Raw genomic sequence first — 21,688 nt, forward strand, 5'->3', positions numbered from 1 at the left:
TTTTAAGACTTTAGTCCTGTTACAACGTCTTCTTCACGTCTTCACTCATTTCTGCTTAATTTCCTTTACACTATTTAATACAAATTAGAGGACCAACATTTCCTACGTACGTACACAAAGCTCCGTGCACAAATAAACTGCGATAATTTCCCGGTTTCGTTACATCTTCGTTCGAAGACGCAGGGTCTTACACCCCGTACTTCGTATTCCTTATTCCTCTATCATTGCCTCTTACAAGAACTGTAGAAATCACCCTAGTAGACGTACAGGTGTTTTACTCGTTATTTTACTCCATTTTTCAAAGTTATGGAAAAACTCAAAAAAGTACTCACCTTTGATTTCTCTGCTTCTGTTCCACGCCGCTGCATTCTATCACCACAGCTTCGCAAGGGCTTTCCTCAGATATATCTACCGTCACCGCCTGCGCCTAAATTTACGCCAGTAGACACCACCTCTGTCTATTCCGCCTTGACTTCTTCTTTACCAAATTTTTGCCTTCGATTCCGACGTCACCACCTGTCTTCAAACACACGCATCACTGCGGGCCCCAACATGGCTGTGTGTTTAGTACCTTATACGCTTCCTCTTCGGTGGCCCCAGCATGGCTTTGTTTAGTACTGCTTTCTCTTTTTCTTCGATGTTTTATACAACAGAACCGACACCGGCTGTTAATTTTTATGCTTTCCGATCAACAATTTTGTATTCTACGAAATTGGGTTCTCCTGAACGTCTGATGGACGAAAGCCGTAAACAGCAGGTCGTTTATAAGACAACCGTTTTAACTAAATTTTATCCCATTACCCAACATTTGTATTTAAGGCACGTTGGGTACTCTGTCACTGTAATGGTTGAAAGGCACAAAGAGCTGGTCTTTTACTCACCAACGGGTTTAATTTCTTTTTATCCGATAAATCAGTCTGTCTTTATGCCACCTTCGGTATTATGTTGTTGTAATGGAAGAGAGCCAAGGGGAGCTGAAACTTTTAAACTGGGACACACGTTTGAATATAAGATTGACCAATCCAAAATGGATTTAATCTTTAGTTGTAGTGCAGGAAAGCCATAAAGAGTTGGCTATTTATTCTAAAATGCATTCCAATATGAGTACTGTGTTGTTATTATGGACGAAAGAGTTAAAAATTGGGGTTGTTTTAATAAAGTTAACGGGTTTTTTTTTACTCCTTACCCCATTATATTTATGTTAATTCCGTTTCACCCCAATACATTTCCAACATTTGCCGTACGCTACATTCACCGCGGTTATAGGTCACCACTTACTTTTTTAGAAACATTCCCTTCATCTCCGTACATGTCAGGTTGCTACGTGCCAGCTTCTTTGCCATATAATTTACTTTCCACACCTGTCTTTGAAATATGTGAATACACTACAGAATTTACCTTGATAAATAGATCAGATATGGAACCGCGCCTAGGGTACACGGCATTTAAAATGATGTCCTTGCAACACTTTTTATCTCTCCTTGTTTGAGTAGATCATAGGGATAATTGCAGAAACCTCCCCTGAGGTTTCTGACATTTGCACTGACCTCCCTTGTGGTTTGAAAAATTACACTAACCTCCCCTGAGGTTACTAATCCTTTGCAAATCCAGTCCAAACAATTAAAATATTGTTTTAGGGAGTGAAATTAGAAGTTTTTACCAAATTTGTCCTTTGTATTACATGTCCAATGAATGATAAAGTACTACAAATCAATTAATAATTAATAAATTTTAAGGAGTATAGTTTATAAGTAAATACGCATTATCTATTTAAAGTATCGGCTCTTTATGAGCATTTTATTTTCAAATATTTAATTTAATACAAATATTTACGCTCAAATACAGATTTGTATTTACTTTCAAATATTTATTTTTTGTTAAATATAAAAACTACCAATCTTTGTTCCTGTAAAAATATTAATATAACACTTTTTCAATTTTAATTACAAACATTTATGTATTTAACATAAATTAAATGATTCAGAATAAAATGCCCATAAAGAGCCAATACTTTACTCATGTAATGGATGATAGTCATAAAGAATTAATACTTTATGGGTCATTTCTTTTTTTAAAAAAATATTTAATTTATATTAAATAAATAACCTACCGATTTCCTTTTTTCAAGAATATTACTGTAACACTTTTTTGAATTTTACTTACAAACATTGATATATTTATCATAAATTAAATGTTTGAAAGTAAAATACCCGTAAAAAATCTGTAATTTAAATGAGTAATGCGTGTTTGTCCATAAAGAACCGATAACTATTTAAAGTACCGGTTCATTACGGGTATTTTATTTTCAAACATTTAATTTAATACAAATATTTACGCTCAAATACATATTTGTATTTACTTTCAAATATTTAATTTTTGTTAAATACAAAACCTACCAATCTCTCTTCCGTAAAAGTATTAATATAACACTTTTTCAATTTTAGTTACAAATATTTATGTATTTAACATAAATTAAATGATTCATAATAAAATACACATAAAAAATGAATACTTTATTCATGTAATGGATGAAAATCATAAAAAATTAATACTTTATGGGCCATTTCTTTTTTAAAAAAAATATTTGATTTATATTAAATAAATAACCTACCGATTTCCTTTTTACAAGAATATTACTGTAACACTTTTTGAATTTTACTTACAAATATTGATATATTTATCATAAATTAAATGTTTGAAAGTAAAATGCCCGTAAAGAGTCAGTACTTTAAATAGGTAATGCGTATTTGCCTATAAACTATACTCCTTAGAGTTTATTAATTGTTAATTGATTTGTAGTATTTTGTCATTCATTGGACATGTAGTACAAAGGACAAATTTGGTAAAAACTTCTAATTTCACTCCCTAAAACAATATTTTAATAGTTTGGACTGAATTTGCAAAGGATTAGTAACCTCAGGGGAGGTTAGTGTAATTGTTCAAACCATAGGGGAGGTCAGTGTCAATGTCAGAAACCTCAGGGGAGGTTTCTGTAATATCCCTAGATCATATGATATTTGGGTGTTGTTTTTCTTTCAATATAATATTTGTTGTGGGGATTTTATCAAACGATAAGCATGATGCCTTGCACCTTTTAGTAGCTTTCTTTGTTTATTTCTTTTCAAGATTTGGGTATTGGGTAATTTTGAGATGTACTAGAGTTCCAAAGCTTATCCAATGCAAATTTGAAAATTTCATTTCCGTTTTTAATTTACCAGTACTTATTAGCTTCGGATCATAGGCATAATTAGTTTGTTATATCCTAATTAACTGATTGCCTCGCTATTCAAGGTTAATATGCTTATTGAAACACTACTCTTTTTTTTTTTTTTTTAAGATCCCATGGAGGGTTGTGGTCCCAATCTATTACATTATATAGCATCCTATTCGAGTATAGTTAAGTCCATGACATCTAAAATTCAATAATTTTCTAAACTCTTTTGGAGGTGCATCAAAGAATCTAAGTCTTAGGGTACGTTTAATAAAACTGAAATTTGAAAGTTGAAATCTAAGTCCGAATTCATTATTGAATTACATTTGACCAATTTTTTTTTTAATAAAACATCATCATAACATTAAATCTATACTAATAGCACAAATTACATCAATCATACACAAATACAAATAGATCTAAAAAACAAATACTTGATATTACAAATCTAAAAAATTAATAGAATATTACACTGTAAAACTCCAATAATATCAAAAGATAAAACATTTATTGGCCCAATATCATATATGCATGCTTCCAACTGTGTTACTTCTTTTCTCCTAGATCTGCTAATTAACTAATTCAAATTCAGATGTTAAAGTGAGTTCTAATGAGGTAGATCTAAAAGATTTTAGATTCGACAACCAAATATGAGAAAACTTAGATCTAATACAAAAAATAAGAAAAAACTACAAAAGCTGTCATTAGAAATCTCTATGAGAGGAGAAAACATCGCTAGAAATTCTTGAGAGAGAATAAACTCTCACTAGGAAACTCCATGAGAGGAGAATAACATCTTTTGCTACTAGAATAACAATGCTCTCAATTTGATGAGTACAAGAGTTTCACATACTGTCCTCATCCACCAAGCTTCACAAACAAACTGAAAATAGTAGAACACAAATGCATCCATACAATGGTGAAGTACTTTTAAATTTCGACATTACAAGACAAGGTATGTGAACGCCTAGGATGAAATATGCAAAAAGATTCTTCAAGACCACAGGCTACGAGTCTTGATTAGGCACTTCTCTGCTGTAAAATTTTCCCACTACTCTGGAGTCCAGAATTCCAATGGCTTTCTCAGACTTTATGTTCTTAGGTGTCTTGTACTGGTTTAAAGAAGTTCCTTGAGAAACATAAAAGTCCATGAGCACGTTGAATGTTCCTTGTTTCACAACTCTAATTTCCAAAGGACCAATGGTACTGATGCTCTGATTCCTCAGCAACTTATATTTCTGGTCCAGAGATTGTTCCACTAAACTACAGCATTTTTCCATATTAACCTGATCAAGTACAGGAAAGTCATCATTTGATCTCAGTTGGAGCTCCCAAAAGAGTACATAGTGACCAGGAATAGAGGATGTATCAGCATAGCTACTGTAATCCAAAAGAAAGAACCCAAGTGGTTCAAGGATATGCATTGCAATTGTAACTGCATTCTGGAGGTCTTGTTCAGTTGTTTTATCTATGTCAATGCTCAAAACCACATTTCTCCTTTGTACAAATTTGAATTGGGGAGTGATATTGTGAAAACCTGTCACCAGGAGAATATCCCCCATTCTGTACCTGTATAAACCTGAAAGCACACGCTTCTATCAATATTCCAGATATTAGAGCGTTTAAGCATTTAAACTGTCTAATCATCATTGGTTGTGTGTATCAGGATAATAAATGTACCGAAAAACAGAATGTAATAAACCTATATTCAACAAATTTGAACATCAGATGTCCAAGGCAATTGTTAAGTAGAAATTAATGGAACTACCATCCATTTTAGAACATGATAAAGGGTTTAAAATGGAGACCAGTAGACACCTTCAAGAGGCACTTCTGTGTTTTATAGAATACTTTTTCATGGGTCAGACTAACAGAATTATAGTTCATATCTGTGGTACACCACAGGCAGTTAGGGTCAATTCAAAAGTACAGTGATCTCACCTATAAAGGCGCAACGGTCGTGACAAGAAGTTCATAATGCTGGCCTATCTTAACATTAGCAAGATCCACAATGTGATCTTTCAAATGAGCATCTTTCCTGATGGTGCAGTTTGGATCTTGATGATTGTCAATTGGTAAGAACTCATAGTAGGCCATGTTTGGTATAAAAGTATACGAGACATCATAAGGACGACACAAAGGTTTCATGTTAATCCCAAAAACTGCCTCTGAAGAACCATAAACTGGTGAAACTACAGGTAACCCACCCGTATAGACCTCAAGCGCAGGGATATATTGTGCCATGGACCCTGTAATAATGGCCATGACATACTTGGTCCTTGGCCAGATCTTCTTAATTATCCCTTCCCAAGACTTTTCTTGGCATACAAGATCAATTGAATCAGCCAAGTCCGGCATTTGTTTGCTCAAAATCAAGGAGACAGCCCTTTTGCAGTTAGGGTCAGTGATCCAATCACTCATTTGTCCAGTTCTTATGTTCGAAGACATTTCTTGCCAATTTTCCTTGAAAAATTAGATTATCCATATGTCATATGAAGCACCTTGAAATCCTCCATATGTCATATGGAGTGCTTTATAGCAGTTCTTATAGATTACATACTAATGAGAGAATGCTAGTAACGATACTTGTATTTCAACTTCCCTTAGATCAGTTTCAAATAAAAAAACTTTCCTTAGATGATGTGAACAAACCTTACCAAGTGAACCCAATCTCAAAAATACTAGTAATACAATAATACGCAAAATTAAAATGAATGTTCCTCTTCAGTGCAACTAATTGTGTCTTGACAAGCAATTTCGTTTGTTTGGATAGGGTATTATTTGAAATGTTATTTGGAATAATTACTGTAGCACTTTTTGTGATGTGATGTATGTGAGATAAAAAGGTGGTTAGAAATGTAAAAAGGTGGGTTGGGAAATATGTTTATGATGCAAGCGAAATATTATTGAGATAATTTCACTATCCAAACGAAATCCATTTCAAATTCACCACCACCATGTGGGTCATCAATTGTATGATGCAATTGCCTAGCAATTTCAGAAAGTCCCTTTCCCTAGTTGACTACCAAATGAAATTGGGTAAATACTATTTTGACTCCCTAAACTATATCCGATTTCTCACTTCAGTCCCTAAACTTTAAAATGGGACACTTAGGTCCTCAAACTACTGAATCCGTCCCAATTAAGTAAAATTGTTAACAAAATCCACAAAATCGTCAGGGTTTTCTGAGCGTACAAAACAAGCGCCATTGACCAAGGGCAGGGATGCAAATTAAGAGAAAAGATATAAAACGAAAGAAATTTATTTAGCACAAAGGAGGGAAAAGAAGGGAAACTTTCCCTTCTTTTATCAGGCACATTCGGGTGATATAATTGATTCGAACCAATTCATAAAAGGGAAGAGATGTGCCCTAATACAAAAGAGAGCAATTGGCTGAATATCCAACTGAGGGGTATGAACTAAGAGGTTGAGAGCTTTAGAAAATCTGAAGATAAGAAAGAAGACAAAGGAGAGATGGTTAGGGACACATGCAACGGTGGAAAACAAGCATTGATGATGGCAATATGGATAGATTTAAACCCAAGAAGAAGGTTTTGTCGATGTCCAAATTACAGGATAATTCCATTTCCATTATATCTGTTTGTACTTCTTTCCCTATGGTTTCGATTTGTATGCAATGCACCTAAGTAAACCTATATTTACTCTCTCAATGGTGTTGTCAATGTAGGAAACGGGGGAATGCAGTTATTGGGATTGAGTGGATCTTGAGATGTGTCAAAGGTCCAAGGATATAATCCCTGGACTAATAAGAACAAAAAACAAATTGAAATCTAAGATTGAGAGGTTGCAAGAGAACTCAAAGCTGTAGGAAGCAAAACTAAGGAGGCTAAAGATGTACTTGTTTCTTCACTGGGTTGTTGTTGTTATATGGATGCTTTTGTTCAAATCTGGGCCATAAAGGTCATCATTGGAGTTTGACAAGAAACATGTCCATCTGTGTGGGAAAAGAAGCAATGGTGTAGTAGAATAACATAGTGCAACATGCAATGCAATGCATAATGGCGCTATGTAATTGGGATGGAAAAGATGTAATTTTTGTCTCTCTATATAAGCTGCGGTTATGGTGTAATGTAGCATATGCTTGAAGGAGCACTAGGTTCACTAATTTTGGATACAATTTTTAGTTTAGGGGATTATGTGCTCTTTTGTTTGAACTTTACGGACCTAAGTGTCCCTAGCTAATGAAGCATTGGGATTGAACTATCCTTTTTTGTATAGTTGAGGGACTAAAGTGTCCCAACTTATTGAACTACTTTTGACAGTAAATGATAAACCTGTAAACATTTGTAACACCACCAACTGTTTGAGACAATAGATGCAATTGACAATGGACTGAATTTGATCATTTAAGAAGAAGGCACATTTAGCCTTACACCAAAAGACCACACGTTTCACAAATTTACAAAACAATAGCAAAAATTTCTTGGCATTTACAACATCAGTTGCCATTTACAAAACATCACTCCCCAAAATATAATGCGAACAATTTATAGCAATAGAAATTCACGAAACCCATCTAAACATAGATCAACACATTGCCATTTCCAAAACACAACTATTTTCTTGTGTGATTTAAATTTTCTAACTTTGCAGCTTCATTTGCATTCCTATAGAGTTGAACATTGGCCAATGCTAGTTGAATTATTCATATGACCTGCTGCTGCCTACAATGTAGATAGATTTACACACATGTTCCCCCTCCAAGTGAAGGGGGTTGGTTGAAGTCGTCTAGTGACACGACTAGTTGAACCCAGCTCTTCTGTCTGCCTATCATGAATGTATGAGTCTGGTGGTTTCATTGTTATCCCTGGATTGTGTGAATAAAGTTTGTCACCATTGTTGGAGTTCAACTACATGTCAGGAGATAACAAGTAGTTAATAGGAGAGTGAACATATTTGTATCTCACACAGCAACAAATGCAAATTTCAAAGCACTGGCATGTCCAGATTCAATTTCCTTTGAAGCTGTCTCATATGGGTTAATCAGAGAATCTGTTGCAACACTATTGAGTCCAAGTTCTCCAGTCATGTCCAGTGAGTTTCTAAAGATCCATTGCCTCAGCTTGCCACCTTTCTTTGAATGGCCAGGTTTCTGGCAAAATGAGCATTTTCTTGTGCCCTTGATTGGTTGTTCTTCATCAATTTTCTGTTCAGTCTGATTTTAAGGAGTAGCTATGCAGCTCTCTTATGTACTTAATTGAGTGACATTAGCATTACTTGGACTAGTGCTAGTATGCCTTGTTTCATTTCTGATGGCATCTGTTTGTTGTGTGCTATTCCCACTAGATCCTTATCCATATGCCCATTTGGTCTTTTTTCTACTGTAGCAGTTTGCTAGTTTTTTTAGGGCAACTGATACGAACCCGCCCGGAGGCATGAACTCATATCCCACGTAGCTCCCAGATCTAGATGAAGGAATCAAGTTGGTTTGCGAAGCAACACTCGAACACCTAACTCTATGAAGCGAACCTTGGACTTAACCTCAGCCCACAAGCACTCGAGTAAGTGGAACGAAGTTACAAGTAGAAGAATGCCACAATCAAGGTGTGTACTTGATTGATAAGTTCAATTGAATACTCTCGAGCAATTCTCAAGTATTCAAAGGGACTCTCATAGACAAGAGAAAAGTGTAAACACTCAAATTTCTGAAATATTATTGAATGAATAAAACTGTTGGTGGTGTGGGCTATTTATAGCCTTACATAGAGAAGAAAACCGAAAGTGATGTGGAATTGATTCTAGAAATCCTAAAGTGATTTGTAATCACTTATTTCCTAAGAACTAAAGGACTTAGTTTCGGCCAAGGTGGCCTAGTGGGCCTGGCCGAACCTATGAGGACACTTTATCACTAAAATAAAACAAGATAATGGACTATCAAGCCCTTATGTCAACGACTCAACTAATGACCTCAGAAAATGAGATTTTAATCTTCGGATGGAGCTCCCATTTCCACTTCGCTTGACTCAAGGACTTGAATGAGAGTATAGCGAATTGTCTTGTCTTGCTCAAGCTCGGTTTCAATGCATGCATGGTCAATTCCCTCGTAGGTGGTGCAAACTAGTGTTTGCATGGACTCTTTGAGCTTCTTGGCACGAGCCCTTGTCATTGGGCCATTGAACTCCATTTGGTCCTCCTTCACGGCCTCAAGGGCAGCCGCCCCTCCTCTTGCGTCATTCCCCTCCTCTTAAATGCAATTTGTCCCCAAATCAAGCTCATCATCTGCAAGAAAAGGGCTTAAGTCAGCCACATTAAAGGTAGCGTAGACACCGTACTCACCTGGTAGGTCCAATTTGTAGGCGTTATCCTTGATGCGTTCCACCACTTGGAAATGACCATCTCCTTTAGGCAAGAGTTTGTTGCGTCATTGCACGGGGAACCTCTCTTTGCGCATGTGAATCCACACCCAATCACCTAGCTCAAAAATCATCTTGCGACGACCTTTGTTAGCATGACGAATAAATTGGAATGTGTGCTTTTCAATATTATTCCTTACCTTTTGGTGGAAGGCACGCACTTGCTCAGCCTGCTTCAACCCATCCATGTTAGTTCACTCAATTATAGGTAAATGTGATAAATTCAAAGGTGTGAGAGGGTTAAAACCGTAAACGACTTCAAATGGGGAATAGTGTGTGGTGCTATGGACTGTGCGCTTATAGGCAAATTCAACGTGTGGCAAGCAATCTTCCCATGACTTTAAATTCTTTTTGATAAGTGCACGCAACAAAGTAGAGAGTGTCCTATTAACTACTTCAGTTTGACCATCGGTTTGAGGGTGACTAGAAGTAGAGAATAAGAGTTTAGTTCCTAGTTTACCCCATAACGATTTCCAAAAATAACTGAGGAACTTAACATCTCTATCACTAACAATGGTGCATGGCATTCCATGTAGTCTAACAATTTTCCTAAAGAACAGGAAAAGATACCATGTTAAAAGATATCAATTTTGGAGAAAAATGTTTATTGAAATCATAATTTGTACAATGATATAACGTCTATATTTATAAGTTTTATAAAATAAATGTAGACACTTAAACACAATGAACCTACATTAATATTATACAAGGTAAATATCTTAACTAATGATGTAATTGATACTAATTGACATTCCTAATCTTGCTAATTAGTACTAATTGTTACAACATAATATTTTACATTAACAAAATCCAATTTATCTAAACAAACACGACTAATTATTCTTTTCGTTATTCTTGCTTTTGCAAAGATCATCTACATCAGACTCTTCTCCACTTTGCTTTCCCTTGGAATGCCCCTTTGCAGCACATATATTTCTTTATTTAATTCTTGTACGACGAAGGTGATACTAGGAGATGGTGTTGTTTTGTTATCATTTTTTTTGTTTTGTTATCAATTGAAAGCCACTTTTTTTTGGTTTAAAGTATCCTTCATTTTTTTCTTTTTTTTTGGCCTTTTGGGTATATATCTTTTGTGGTTTGAAGTTTATTTTCTTAAAAATTACAATTTTGTAATTTTTGAAGTTTCCTTTTCTTTCTTTAGTGGTTGGAAGAAATTACAGTTTTTAATTTTCACAACATTACTTGTACTGTTTTTGACTTCTCATCTTACCAAGAAAGTTTTTTGGGTACTTAAAGAGTATTTTTCCCACCGAAAAGGACACTTACAGTTAATGGTTCCAAAGTTGTTGGATGTTACTCTCATTGTAAGATGAATTTAAAGAAATAATTACATATGTAACTCATCTAGCGCATAATAATCATCGGTGATGGAAAATTTTCAGATTTCTTTATACATGTTTATAATAAATAAGAAAAACAATGGACCAATGAGTTGGCCAATTGCGCTGATAAAACTCGGAACTAATCACTCAGTCAATTGTCACTCATTTTGACTGAGTTCAAGAACATTGCACTGAAGTTCACATGCTGGTTTAGTCGAGTTTCAAATGTACAAGACTAAAATGCTGCGAATATACTGACAGTGTATGTATTTTTACCATTTGATGCATGACACATAATTCGAATTTAAATTTGAAACCTAAATTTTGCAGATGTGTCGTGCATCCGATCGTGATAGTGTATACATTATCAGTATTTATAATATTTACTCTAGTTATATTTACTTCCGTTAAAGTTTGATCAAATTACTAAATGAGCCCTATAACTTGACTAAATTAGAGTCAATTCCCTTGAATGAGAAAATGTTTATCAAACTCCCTCTAACGCTGATTGCCATCAGAAATTATGCTTGCATGAGAACAATATATGATTAATCCCAAAATACCTTTTAATAAATTCACCTTATTACATTTACAGCCCTTTAAGTTTTATCCAATTTTGTTTACCTCTCCTGAGATTTGTCGAACTTACAAAATGAAACTTAAAATTTTGTCCAAAGAGAGCCCCCTTCACTTGAAGGGGGAACATGTGCGTAAATCTATCTAGCAGCAGTAGGTCATATGAATAATTCAACTAGCATTGGCCAATGTTCAGCTCTAGAGGAATGCAAATGAAGCTGCAAAATTAGAAAATTTAAATCACACAAGAAAATAGTTGTGTTTTGTAAATGGCAATGTGTTGCAGCTGTATGTTTAGCTGGTTTTTGTGAATTTCTATTGCTATAAATTGTTCACATTATATTTTCAGAAGCTGATGTTTTGTAAATGGCAACTGATGTTGTAAATGCCAAGAAATTTTTGCTATTGTTTTGTAAATTTGTGAAACGTCTGGTCTTTTGGTGTAAGGCTAAACATGCCTTCTTCTTAAATGATCAAATTCAGTCCATTTTCAATTGCATCTATTGTCTCAAACAGTTGGTGGTGTTACAAATGTTTACAGGTTTATCATTTACTGTCAAAAGTAGTTCAATAAGTCAGGACACTTCAGTCCCTCAACTATACAAAAAGGGATAGTTCAATCCCAATGCTTCATTAGCTAGGGACACTTAGGTCCCTAAAGTTCAAACAAAAGAGCACATAATCCCCTAAACTAAAAATTGTATCCAAAATTAGTGAACCTATTGCTCCTTCAAGCATATGCTACATTACATCAGAACCGCAGCTTATACAGAGAGACAAAAATTACATCTTTTCCATCCCAATTACATAGCACTATTATGCATTGCATTGCATGTTGCACTATGTTATTCTACTACACCATTGCTTCTTTTCCCACATAGATGGACATGATTTTTTTCAAACTCCAATGATGACCTTTATGGCCCAGATTTGAGCAAAAGCATCCATATAACAACAACAACCCAGTGAAGAAACAAGTACATCTTTAGCCTCCTTAGTTTTGCTTCCTACAGCTTTGAGTTCTCTTGCAACCTCTCAATCTTAGATTTCAATTTGTTTTTTGTTCTTATTAGTCCAAGGATTATATCCTCGGACCTTTGACACATCTCAGGATCCACTCAATCCCAATAACTGCATTCCCCCGTTTCCTACATTAACAACACCATTGAGAGAGTAAATATAGGTTTACTTAAGTGCATTGCATACAAATCGGAACTATAGGGAAAGAAGTACAAACAGATATAATGGAAATGGAATTATCCTGTAATTTGGACATCGACAAAACCTTCTTCTTGGGTTTAAACCTGTCCATGATGCCATCATCAATGCTTGTTTTCCATTGTTGCATGTGTCCCTAACCATCTCTCCTTTGTCTTCTTTCTTATCTTCAGATTTTCTAAAGCTCTCAACCTCTTAGTTCTTACCCCTCATTTGGATATTCAGCCAATTGCTTTCTTTTTTATTAGGGCACATCTCTTCGCTTTTATGAATTGGATTGAGTCAATTATATCACCCGAATGTGCCTGATAAAAGGAGGGAAAGTTTCCCTCCTTTTCCCTTCTTTGTGCTAAATAAATTTCTTTCTTTTTATATCTTTTCTCTGAATTTGCATCCCTGCCCTTGGTCAATGGCGCTTGTTTTGCACACTCATAAAACCCTGACGATTTTGTGGATTTTGTCAACAATTTTACTTAATTGGGACGGATTCAGTAGTTTGAGGACCTAAGTGTCTCATTTTAAAGTTTAGGGCTGAAGTGGGAAATCGGATATAGTTTAGAGGGTTAAAATAGAATTTACCCAATTTCATTTGGTAGTCAACTAGGGAAGGGGACTTTCTGAAATTGCTAGGCAATTGCATCATACAATTGATGACCCACATAGTGAAATTATCTCAAATAATTTTTCGCTTGCATCATAAACACATTTCCTAACCCACCTTTTTATCTCCATACATCACATCACAAAAAGTGCCACAGTAATTATTCCAAATAATATTTCAAATAATGCCCTATCCAAACAAATGAATTGCTTGTCAAGACACAATTAGTTGCACTGAAGAGGAACATTCATTTTAATTTTACATATTATTGTATTACTAGTATTTTTGAGATTGGGTTCACTTGGTAAGGTTTGTTCACATCATCTAAGGAAAGTTTTTTTATTTGAAGCTGATCTAAGGGAAGTTCAAATACAAGTCTCATTACTAGCAGTCTCTCATTAGTATGTAATCTATAAGAACTGCTATAAAGCACTCCATATGACATATGGAGATTTCAAGGTGCTTCATATGACATATGGAGAATTTCGAGAAGAATTTGTCGTGCAATTTCCTAGCATTGTTTGTACTGATAAATACGTCATTATCCTGCGCTGAATTGAAATAAGATAATGCTTTTCTCCACCCAAACCTTATTATAACCAAAAAGAAATTAAGACTACATGCTTTTTGTGGCGTCCTATTAGGACTTGTTTTGATCAAACTAGTTGAAAACAATGGTTGCGTCTAGATTTGTTGCTCTGCTACTAACTTAGTAGAGCAACATTGTATTCCTACTTTATTCTAAAGTGGCTGATGAACTTCAAAGTTTATGATGGCTAGTTAATGGTGGAGCAAATACAACAAATTCATTTATGTTTCGACAATTAGCGTGAAACTGCTGATCTATAGAAGAAAATTATACTGTTTTTAATGTGAATGAGTTATGGATCCAGCCTTGATAAGTTTAAGTTAATTAAAGTAGCCACATGCAATGAGGCTCAATTATAATTTAGCCCCTTTATTCACAAAGTATGCAGATCAAACCCCATGACTAATAGTCAAAGCCATGAAATGAACTTTGGTTTATGTCAGTAGCTGAAAAGACAATTATGCCATCAGAATTTCTAGCCTTGATAACTTTACCCTTCTCATGCCATCGGATAAAATAGCATTCTCCTATTGGAAGGAAATATGTCATTTGAAAAGTTATATGCAGGACTCCCAAGTTTTTACCCCTTGAAGTTTGCTAGTCTCAACTAAGCATTTTGACAGGTGGTCAAATCCAAAGGAGTATGCTCAACTTTGTTCTCAATGTCATAACGACCAATTTATCCATTACTAACTATTATACCCTGTCTGGGTATAATAGCAACCAATCTGGGTACAGTTACATCCATAACATCTAAATTCAATAATTTTCTAAACTCATCTGGTGGTGCATCAAGGAATTTAAGTTAAAATTTAAAAACTGAAATCTGAAGTTTGAATTCATTAAGTAATTAAATTGTTAACTACTAAATATGGTACATTTGGGTGTATTTTACATTATGTGATAAGTGAATAACTTATCACTTATTTTTTTAGAATTAATCTTTCCTACACTGATAGTGTATACACTATCTTTCCTACATTTTTTTTTAGAATTAATCTTTCCCTCGTGCCATTCATGCTTCAATTCTCTCTTCCATTGTTTAGCTAGCCAACTGTTTATATGCTAAATTAGAGTGTAGTGTGGGATTTCCTCGGGTGCCTTGTCATTCAGCCCCAAACTCACATTTTAGTCTAATTCAATGATCATATTTTTGCAACAAATATCCCTTGCCATACTCAACCCATAAATGATGGCCCATAGTTCTACTACCTTGTTAGTTGTAGTTCCCAAGCTGACACCGAACCCATTCATCCAGTAAGCCCCTTCATCTCTAATTAGTCCTCCTGCTCCAGCTTGTCCTATACTGTTGCTTGATGCTCCATCCACATTTAGTTTCACCCATCCAATTTGGGGCTTACTCCAATTGATAAACTGCAGCTCCTTCTGTACTGCTCTATGATAGTTGGTGAGAGATTCCTGACTGAATTCGGCTTGGGCTATCATTGTTTGAGCATTGATTTTATCTTAGTTGCAATAATATAGGATCCCAGCATACCAGGCAAAATAAAAAAGTTCTTGAATCAAACACCTGCCAATCTTCATCTTCTATCTCTACAGTGTCATATTATTTTAAGCTCCAATCAAGCCATTCTTCCAGATTTGGGTTCCTAAATTTCCCCATCTACTTGGTAGATTAGTTTCTTCCATATTGTTGATATCCAGTCATAGCCTAGCAATCCATATTCATAATTATTGAATTACATTGACCAACTTTTTTTTTTTATTATAAAACATCATCATAACGTTAAATCTATACTAATAGCACAAATTACATCAATCATGCACAAATACAAATAGATCTGAAAAACAAATCTTGATATTACAAATCTAAAAAATTAATAGAATATTACACTGTGAAACTACAATAATATCAAAAGATAAAACACTTATTGCCCCAATATCATCTATGCATGCTTCCAACTGTTTTGCTTTTTTCTCCCAGATCTGCTAATTAACTGATTTAAATTTAGATGTTAAAGTGAGATCTAACGAGGTAGATCTAAAAGATTTCAGATCCGACAACCAAATATGCAAAAACTTAGATCTAGTACAAAAAATAGAAAAAAAACTACAAAAGCTATCATTAGAAATTTCTAGGAGAGGAGAAAACTGTTATTCAAAATTCCTAAGAGAGAATAAACTCTTACTGGGAAACTCCATGAGAGGAGACTAGGGGTGATCAAATTCGGTACGTACCGAATTCATATCCGAATTCAAATTCAATTTGGTAATTTGAAATCGGGTATTTGATAGTTTGGTATAAAAGCGGTATTTACCGAATTCACCAAATTCTAATATGGTATGAAATAGATAATGAGATTATGAATTTGGTAATAACCGATTTCGAATTCATTTATAAAGAATTGGTTTAGTATTAGTATATACTACTAATATATTATTATATTATATAGGTAAATGCTATTAATAATAGTTAGTATATGGTGTTATCATGTACTTATGATAATAATAATATATAATAATGTACAATATACTATTTTAATATTTGTTAATTGTTATATGACTATAATAATACAAATATACAACAATACATAACATAACTATAATACTTATTATTTTATGCATGACTAGAATTAGATAATAATTAATAAGTATAGGTATAATACATAACTATATTTAGTGTAACTATAATACTTATTATTTTAATTAGGCCGGAAACTGCAATTAAAGGATTCAGCATTTTTTTTAAATGAATTCGGGTTAACCGAATTCATTACCGTTTCCAAATTCAAATTCGAAATTGAATGAATTCGGGTATCTCCAATTCGAATTTGAAAGTGGTTTAGATTTCTGTAAGTCTAATAACCGAATTTACCAAATTCATATAACCAAATTACCGAATATGCACTGTTTGCTCACCCCTAGAGGAGAATAACATCTTTTGCGACTAGAATAGCATTGCCCTCAATTTGATGAGTACAAGAGTTTCAGATACCGTCCTCATCCACCAAGCTTCACAAACAGACTGAAAAATAGTAGAACACAAATGCATCCATACAATGGTGAAGTACTTTTAAATTTCGACATTGCAAGAAAAGGTATGTGAACGCCTAGGATGAAATATGCAAAAAGATTCTTGAAGACCACAGGCTACGAGTCTTGATTAGGCACTTCTCTGCTGTAAAATTTTCCCACTACTCTGGAGTCCAGAATTTCAATGGCTTTCTCAGACTTTATGTTCTTAGGTGTCTTGTACTGGTTTAAAGAAGTTCCTTGAGAAACATAAAAGTCCATGAGCACGTTGAATGTTCCTTGTTTCACAACTCTAATTTCCAAAGGACCAATGGTACTGATGCTCTGATTCCTCAGCAACTTATATTTCTGGTCCAGAGATTGTTCCACTAAACTACAGCATTTTTCCATTTTAACCTGATCAAGTTCAGGTATATCATCGTTTGATCTGAGTTGAAGCTCCCAAAAGAGTACATAGTGACCAGGAATAGAAGATGTATCAGCATAGCTACTGTAATCCAAAAGAAAGAAGCCAAGTGGTTCAAGGATCTGAATTGCCATTGCAACTGCTTTCTGGAGGTCTTGTTCAGTTGTTTTATCTGTGTGAATACTCAAAACCACATTTGTCCTTTGTCCAAATTTGAATTGGGGAGTGGAATTGTGAAAACCTGTCACCAGGACAATATCCCCCATTCTGTACCTGTACAAACCTGAAAATACATTCTTCCATCAATATTCTAGACATTAGAGCGTTTAAGCATTTAAACTGTCTAATCATCATTGGTTGTGTATATCAGGATAATAAATGTACTGAAAAACAGAATGTAAAAAACCTATATTCGACAAATTTGAACATCAGAACAAGCCGTGCACATTAGATGTCCAAGGCAATTGTTAAGTAGAAATTAACGGAACTACCATCCATTTTAGAACATGATAAAGGGTATAAAATGGAGACCAGTAGACACCTTGAAGAGGCACTTCTGTGTTTTATCCAATACTTTTTCATGGGACAGACTAACAGAATTATAGTTCATATCTGTGGTACACCACAGGCAGTTAGGGTCAATTCAAAAGTACAGTGATCTCACCTGTAAAGGTCGTGACAAGAAGTTCATAATGCTGGCCAATCTTAACATTAGCAAGATCCACAATGTGATCTTTCAAATGAGCATCTTTCCTGTTGGTGCAGGTTGGATCTTGATGATTGTCAATTGGTAAGAACTCATAGTAGGCCATGTTTGGTATAAAAGTATACGAGACATCATAAGGACTGCACAAAGGTTTCATGTTAATCCCAAAAAATGCCTCTGAAGAACCATAAACTGGTGAAACCACAGGTAATCCACCCGTATAGAACTCAAGCGCAGGGATATATTGTGCCATGGACCCTGTAATAATGGCCATGACATACTTGGTCCTTGGCCAGATCTTCTTAATTATCCCTTCCCAAGACTTTTCTTGGCATATAAGATCAATTGAATCAGCCAAATCCGGCATTTGTTTGCTCAAAATCAAGGAGACAGCCCTTTTGCAGTTAGGGTCAGTGATCCAAGCACTCATTTGTCCAGTTCTTATGTTGGAAGACATTTCTTGCCAATGTTCCTCGAAAAATTTGATTATCCTTAACAAACCCGAGGCGAAAAAAGTACCAACGTTTACTATCGCATCTCGCTGCACAAGGCCACAAAGTAATTGACTATACAAGCTCTGATTGGAATCTTCACACAATATAAACTGAGGATATCTGTCTTTTCTGTTCTTTATCTCGCTTTCTGAGCCTGTTCTTAAAACTAAGCCACCAGGAGTGTGGATATCCGGGTTGATAAGGACAAATAACAGCGCTTTCCCATCGTTCAATCCCTGGAAGGACCTTAGTTCAAAGCTATATGTTTAGCAATTTTTGTTTGACTCTTATAATTCTACTGAAGAAATAACAACTGTATATTCACTGCATTAGACTTTACCTGTTTAAAACAGTATCACAGAGACAAGAAAAAAAGGCCCTGCGCTCTCCCTCTTCAGCAGTTTTTGGAATCCACTTTTGCTTCCCACCTGAAGTGCCTGAGCTGCGAACGAAGTTAATGATTTCAGTTAAGAAAAACAAGAAATTCATGAAAAAGAACAGAGATGACTCGTGCTTCAGCATTATTGATCTCACTCCATTCAGGAGTTTCCTTTTATCTAATTAGAACAAAACAAAGAAACTGATTTACCTTTTGAGTAGCTCAGTAATGGATTCATTAGTTAAAATCCGAGATGGCTCTCCATCCAGTGCAATTCGATCTATGTAAATCTTGATATCTTCATAATCTACCACAGGAACTTTATTCTTGAATAGTCCCTTATCAGAGTGACCATTAAGAAAACCCTTCAAGTAATCAGTGCTTGCATTTTTAGTTAAAATCTCCTCCAGGACCTGTTCTTGTATATGACCAGCATTGCTGGTTATATCCTCCAAAATCCTCGAACCAGCTTCAGTATCTCTTGGATCAAAGGTTGGCAGCATCCTGGTAAAGAAAAGAAATGCAGAATCTGAGTTTGGGGATGCGAAATATACAGGGAAATTAATTAATGAATAAGCACGCTCAACTACATTGTCTTGAGGAAAAGATTCACGCCATGGATAAGCCCTTTTAAACCCATTGGGCAGGTGATCCATCCTTTCATCCTCATTCCCTTCTCCAAGATGCCTAGTTAGCATGCTGTATGTTACCATTGTAAATTTGTAATGGTGTAAACAGAAAAACTCATTGAGTTGCTTAGTCTCCTTATGGTATGCTCATCACTTTCACAATCCAAAATCGCCAAATGATCTTGAATGTACCTTCGATCGAGATCTTATAGATCTATATCCATGCTTGAGTTCAGTCAAAATCGAATTCAAATCGAGTTCGAGTAACTTGAGTTGCTATACGAATTGAGTTGGATCTCCATATAATATTCCTTATTTAGCTTATAGAGTTTTTATGTATATTTTGTCGAGCAAGCTCAATCTCGAGCTTCAGCTTGTCCTCATAATTTTCTTGAGTCAAACTCAAGCATGAACACGTGATGTTCATTGAACTTGAGCTCGGCCTCAACCATAAATTAATTTTCTTTGATCTTGAGTTCTAGTACCTCAATATTTGGGCTTGATTTGGCAAATAACACCCCTAGAGAGGTGATCCAAAATTTAAATGAATGGCACATTTCTAGTCGTAAAAGGAAGCTTATTCGTATGCATCTTCCGAAATTTGGCAAAAATATACTGGATACCAGTTATATTCTACAATTTAATTAATAGAGCAAATTATATTTTATCCTCTGTGATTTAATACTTTTCCATGTAACCCTCCTATAGTTGCCAAGGCTATGTATAAACCCTTATGTTTGGACTAAAGTTTCAAAGTGACAGAAATGGCACTCTGTTAGGGAACCAACTCATAGGGCTGAAAAATGAACTAACCTACTCGATGTTCAAATCGAGGTCACTTGGTAAGAACTCGTTCGAGTTTGGTTAACCAACTAGTTAAGCCAAACTTGAACAGTGTTTTGATGCTCAATAACATTCAAACTCTATAAAAAAAACTCGTTCAAACTTTGTTCGGCAAATAAATAAGTTAAGTTTGAACAAAATTTTAAACTTGTTAAAGTAATCAAACAAACTTGAACATTACGGTTTTCAACTTGATTAGGTTCGTTTACACCCCTACCAACTAAAATGTTGAGATTACTCTCATTTAGAAACAAAAATGATTAAAATGGCCAAAATATGTAAATATAGTGTGGATGACATTTTAGTCCCTTATAGTTTAGTGTTTTCCACATAACTACCTTTTGTTTTCAAAATCTATACATAACATCCGTCTGGTTAACAAATAGTTTTCATATTAACATAGGGGTGTTTTTGATATTTTAGTAGATTACGTTATTGAATGCAAATTTGATCATTTTGACATTTTAGTCCAAATCATGATGGAGTTGCGTCTCCTTTTTGAAATGGTAAGAGGTTTATAAGGAAAAGTACTAAATCCCTGTAGGGTAAAGTGTAATTTACCCTAATTAATACTGAAGTGTTGATTTTGGGGCTTTTCAAGTAAACGGAGTTTGCCAGATAAAAAGGTGAGTAGTGTTTTGACTACCAATTTACCACAGCTTCGTCCTTCAACCAAAGGCAACAAATATCACCAAACTTATCAGCATGATAAGTGATAACCAAAGCTCTGAAAAAAACTGAACTTGAAGAATTACATATTAAGACAGGATTAACAACCTGACTGTATGAATCTTGTTGACTTTCGACCTACAAATGCAAACCATTCAAAAAATGTAAATATATGGCCAAGTAAGCGTATCGCATAGGTAAAAAGGAAAACATATGAATCACATCAGAAACAACAGGAGGAAATTAATCAAGGAAGCCAATATACCTCACCTAAAAGGAACTTGATTGCGTATAATCCTACGGCGCAAATATACCTCACCTGGAAAAAACTTGATTGCACTTTGATCCCACAGCAAAAATTTTGCAGAAAATGAAGCCTTTGAGACCTAATTTTTGTCGACTGCTGTTCAGTTATGCCGGCTTAATAGCAGAGAAGTGGATCTCTTAGTAATAGGGCATGTGGTAGACAGAGTTAGAAACTTAGAAATGAATTCCAAGGATGTCGGATTGCACATGTATGTAGGACAGGAAATACTCCAGCCCACTTACTGGCTAAGTCATCTTTATTTGTGAGGATAGAGTTACATGGTGGGACAACTTTCCACCTTGCATTGTAAATGCTGCGTTTTGTGATATGAATGGATAGAAAGTTATG

At 35.0% G+C, this 21,688-nt stretch overlaps 2 protein-coding genes across 10 annotated transcripts; both read right to left on the minus strand.

The window, feature by feature from the left end:
* Positions 1–4,123: 4,123 nt before the first annotated feature.
* LOC113711328 (indole-3-acetic acid-amido synthetase GH3.17-like) lies at positions 4,124–15,359 on the minus strand. Its single transcript, XM_027234492.2, has 3 exons — positions 15,126–15,359; positions 5,168–5,674; positions 4,124–4,803 (listed from the first exon to the last, which is right to left on the minus strand). Exons 1-3 carry the CDS (start codon positions 15,357–15,359, stop codon positions 4,219–4,221), a joined length of 1,326 nt encoding a protein of 441 aa, XP_027090293.1. The 3' UTR covers positions 4,124–4,218.
* A 1,442-nt stretch (positions 15,360–16,801) lies between these two features.
* On the minus strand, positions 16,802–21,630 carry LOC113712004 (indole-3-acetic acid-amido synthetase GH3.17-like). 9 transcript variants are annotated; one of them, XM_027235277.2, is made up of 6 exons: positions 21,353–21,630; positions 21,142–21,171; positions 19,103–19,396; positions 18,854–18,955; positions 17,978–18,771; positions 16,802–17,596 (listed from the first exon to the last, which is right to left on the minus strand). In XM_027235277.2, the coding sequence occupies exons 3-6, from the start codon at positions 19,393–19,395 to the stop codon at positions 17,025–17,027; spliced, it is 1,761 nt and encodes a 586-aa protein (XP_027091078.2). In that variant the 5' UTR covers position 19,396; positions 21,142–21,171; positions 21,353–21,630; the 3' UTR covers positions 16,802–17,024. The 9 variants fall into 9 exon arrangements, with proteins under 9 accessions (XP_027091078.2, XP_027091076.2, XP_027091077.2 ...); XM_027235275.2 differs by having other exon boundaries at positions 21,304–21,630; XM_027235276.2 differs by having other exon boundaries at positions 21,299–21,630.
* Positions 21,631–21,688: the final 58 nt, after the last annotated feature.

The sequence above is a fragment of the Coffea arabica genome, chromosome 10e (genome assembly GCF_036785885.1).
Source record: "Coffea arabica cultivar ET-39 chromosome 10e, Coffea Arabica ET-39 HiFi, whole genome shotgun sequence".
Classification (NCBI taxonomy): domain Eukaryota; kingdom Viridiplantae; phylum Streptophyta; class Magnoliopsida; order Gentianales; family Rubiaceae; genus Coffea; species Coffea arabica.